Below are 1,560 nucleotides of genomic sequence, written 5' to 3' on the forward strand. Positions count from 1 at the left end.
TTGAAGATTGGTTGCTATTCATCCGGGACTGAGCCTGTTGTGTATAAGGTTGCCTTCTTGTTTGACTGTCCGCGCGTTGAGGTCTTCGTGGGTCTTGAGAGACGTTCTGCATGTTTTGTTGGCTGCTTTGGTTGGGAGAATACGGGTGCAAAAGAACGTGGTGATATTGTCCACACTTTTCAAAAATAACAGGATTCCTGCATGCAATCAGCAACAAAATGTCCGGAATCCAAACAATTCAGACATAGCCCCATTCTGCGCACCAAAACTTTCCTGTCGATGACTCGCATCCTAATGAGTCTGTTACATTGTTCTGCTTTGTGTCGACCATTGTTGCAAATAGGGCAGAAACTCTCGAACGTTGCTGTGCTATGACTGATAGGAGCTCTAGTGTTTCGATGATGATCGTCGCCACTGCGACTGGCCGTTGACTGCAGGATTGAACAATGGTTTTCTAGAAACTCAACCATAGCTTCATAGGTAGGGGACGGTTTTAGAAGCATGGTGAGTTTCCCACAGACGGTATGTTTCGGCATCCAATTTTTGTGAGAGCATAAACGCTAGCAATGTGCTCCAGTTGCTAGTCTTCTGGCCGAGTTTTTCTAATTGTTGAAGGTTGATTTTAAACGTCGACAACAATACATTTAATGCTTCGTAACTTTCTGTCCGCATGGCAGATGTGGCGAAGAGTGCTTTCAAATGCTCCTGAGCTATCAGTTTATGATTCTCATATTTCGATTCAAGTGTGCTCCATGCTAGGCCGTAGTTCATCGCTGAAACTTGGATTTGATTGATATGGAGAAGTGCGTCATCTCTCAGTGACGTCCGGAGGTAGTTAAACTTATCCATATCGTTCAACTGGACATTATCGTGAATCAGCGACTTGAAGTTGTCTCGAAAATTAATCCAATCCAACAGCTTCCCGGAAAAGGTTGGCAGCTGAAGTTCTGGATACTTTGTGTGACACGGCAAAACCACGTCGGAAACAGAGGATTGAGTTGGTTGTGCGGGAATCGACTCCATCTTCGACAGCAGCTGTTGTTTCAAAGAAAAGTACCGTGTCACAAATCCCTTATACACCTTTTTGCTTTCTCGTTTTCGAACTTCCTTCTTATCGTCGCCGTCTTCAGATTCCTCTTCAAGGTCTTCAAGGATCATCTCTATACGAACTCGCAGATCACAAAACTTCTCGTAGGCTTCGTCCAACTTAGTCAGCCGTGGTTGAAGTGAGCCATGATCCCGAACATCGTCGTAGTCGTGAAGGAAATCTTCAAAGCTCTCTAGCAGACTCCACAAAATCCGTTCCTGTTTGGACATACGTCGAAGATCGTCGGCCATTTTTGTAAAACACAATATGTACTTTGAACTAACACTTTTTATAAAACACTCCCGAGACCTCAAACGGCGACAAATTGACTGATATCAATATTTTGACAGATGAAAATTTTAATTTTCTGATACGTGGAACAGTAGCGGTATCAATTAATTTCGAGCTTTCATGCGCTAAGTGGCTGCTCAAAGTCTACCGGAGAAAGCTTTACAAATCTCCACAGTTCTAAA

At 43.6% G+C, this 1,560-nt stretch overlaps 1 protein-coding gene across 1 annotated transcript; it reads right to left on the reverse strand.

The window, feature by feature from the left end:
* Positions 1–474: 474 nt before the first annotated feature.
* On the reverse strand, positions 475–1,338 carry LOC129738314 (uncharacterized). The gene has a single exon (XM_055729498.1). The coding sequence runs from the start codon at positions 1,336–1,338 to the stop codon at positions 475–477; it is 864 nt and encodes a 287-aa protein (XP_055585473.1).
* Between the last annotated feature and the right edge of the window lie 222 nt (positions 1,339–1,560).

This window comes from Uranotaenia lowii, chromosome 1, assembly GCF_029784155.1.
Source record: "Uranotaenia lowii strain MFRU-FL chromosome 1, ASM2978415v1, whole genome shotgun sequence".
In the NCBI taxonomy this organism is placed as follows: domain Eukaryota; kingdom Metazoa; phylum Arthropoda; class Insecta; order Diptera; family Culicidae; genus Uranotaenia; species Uranotaenia lowii.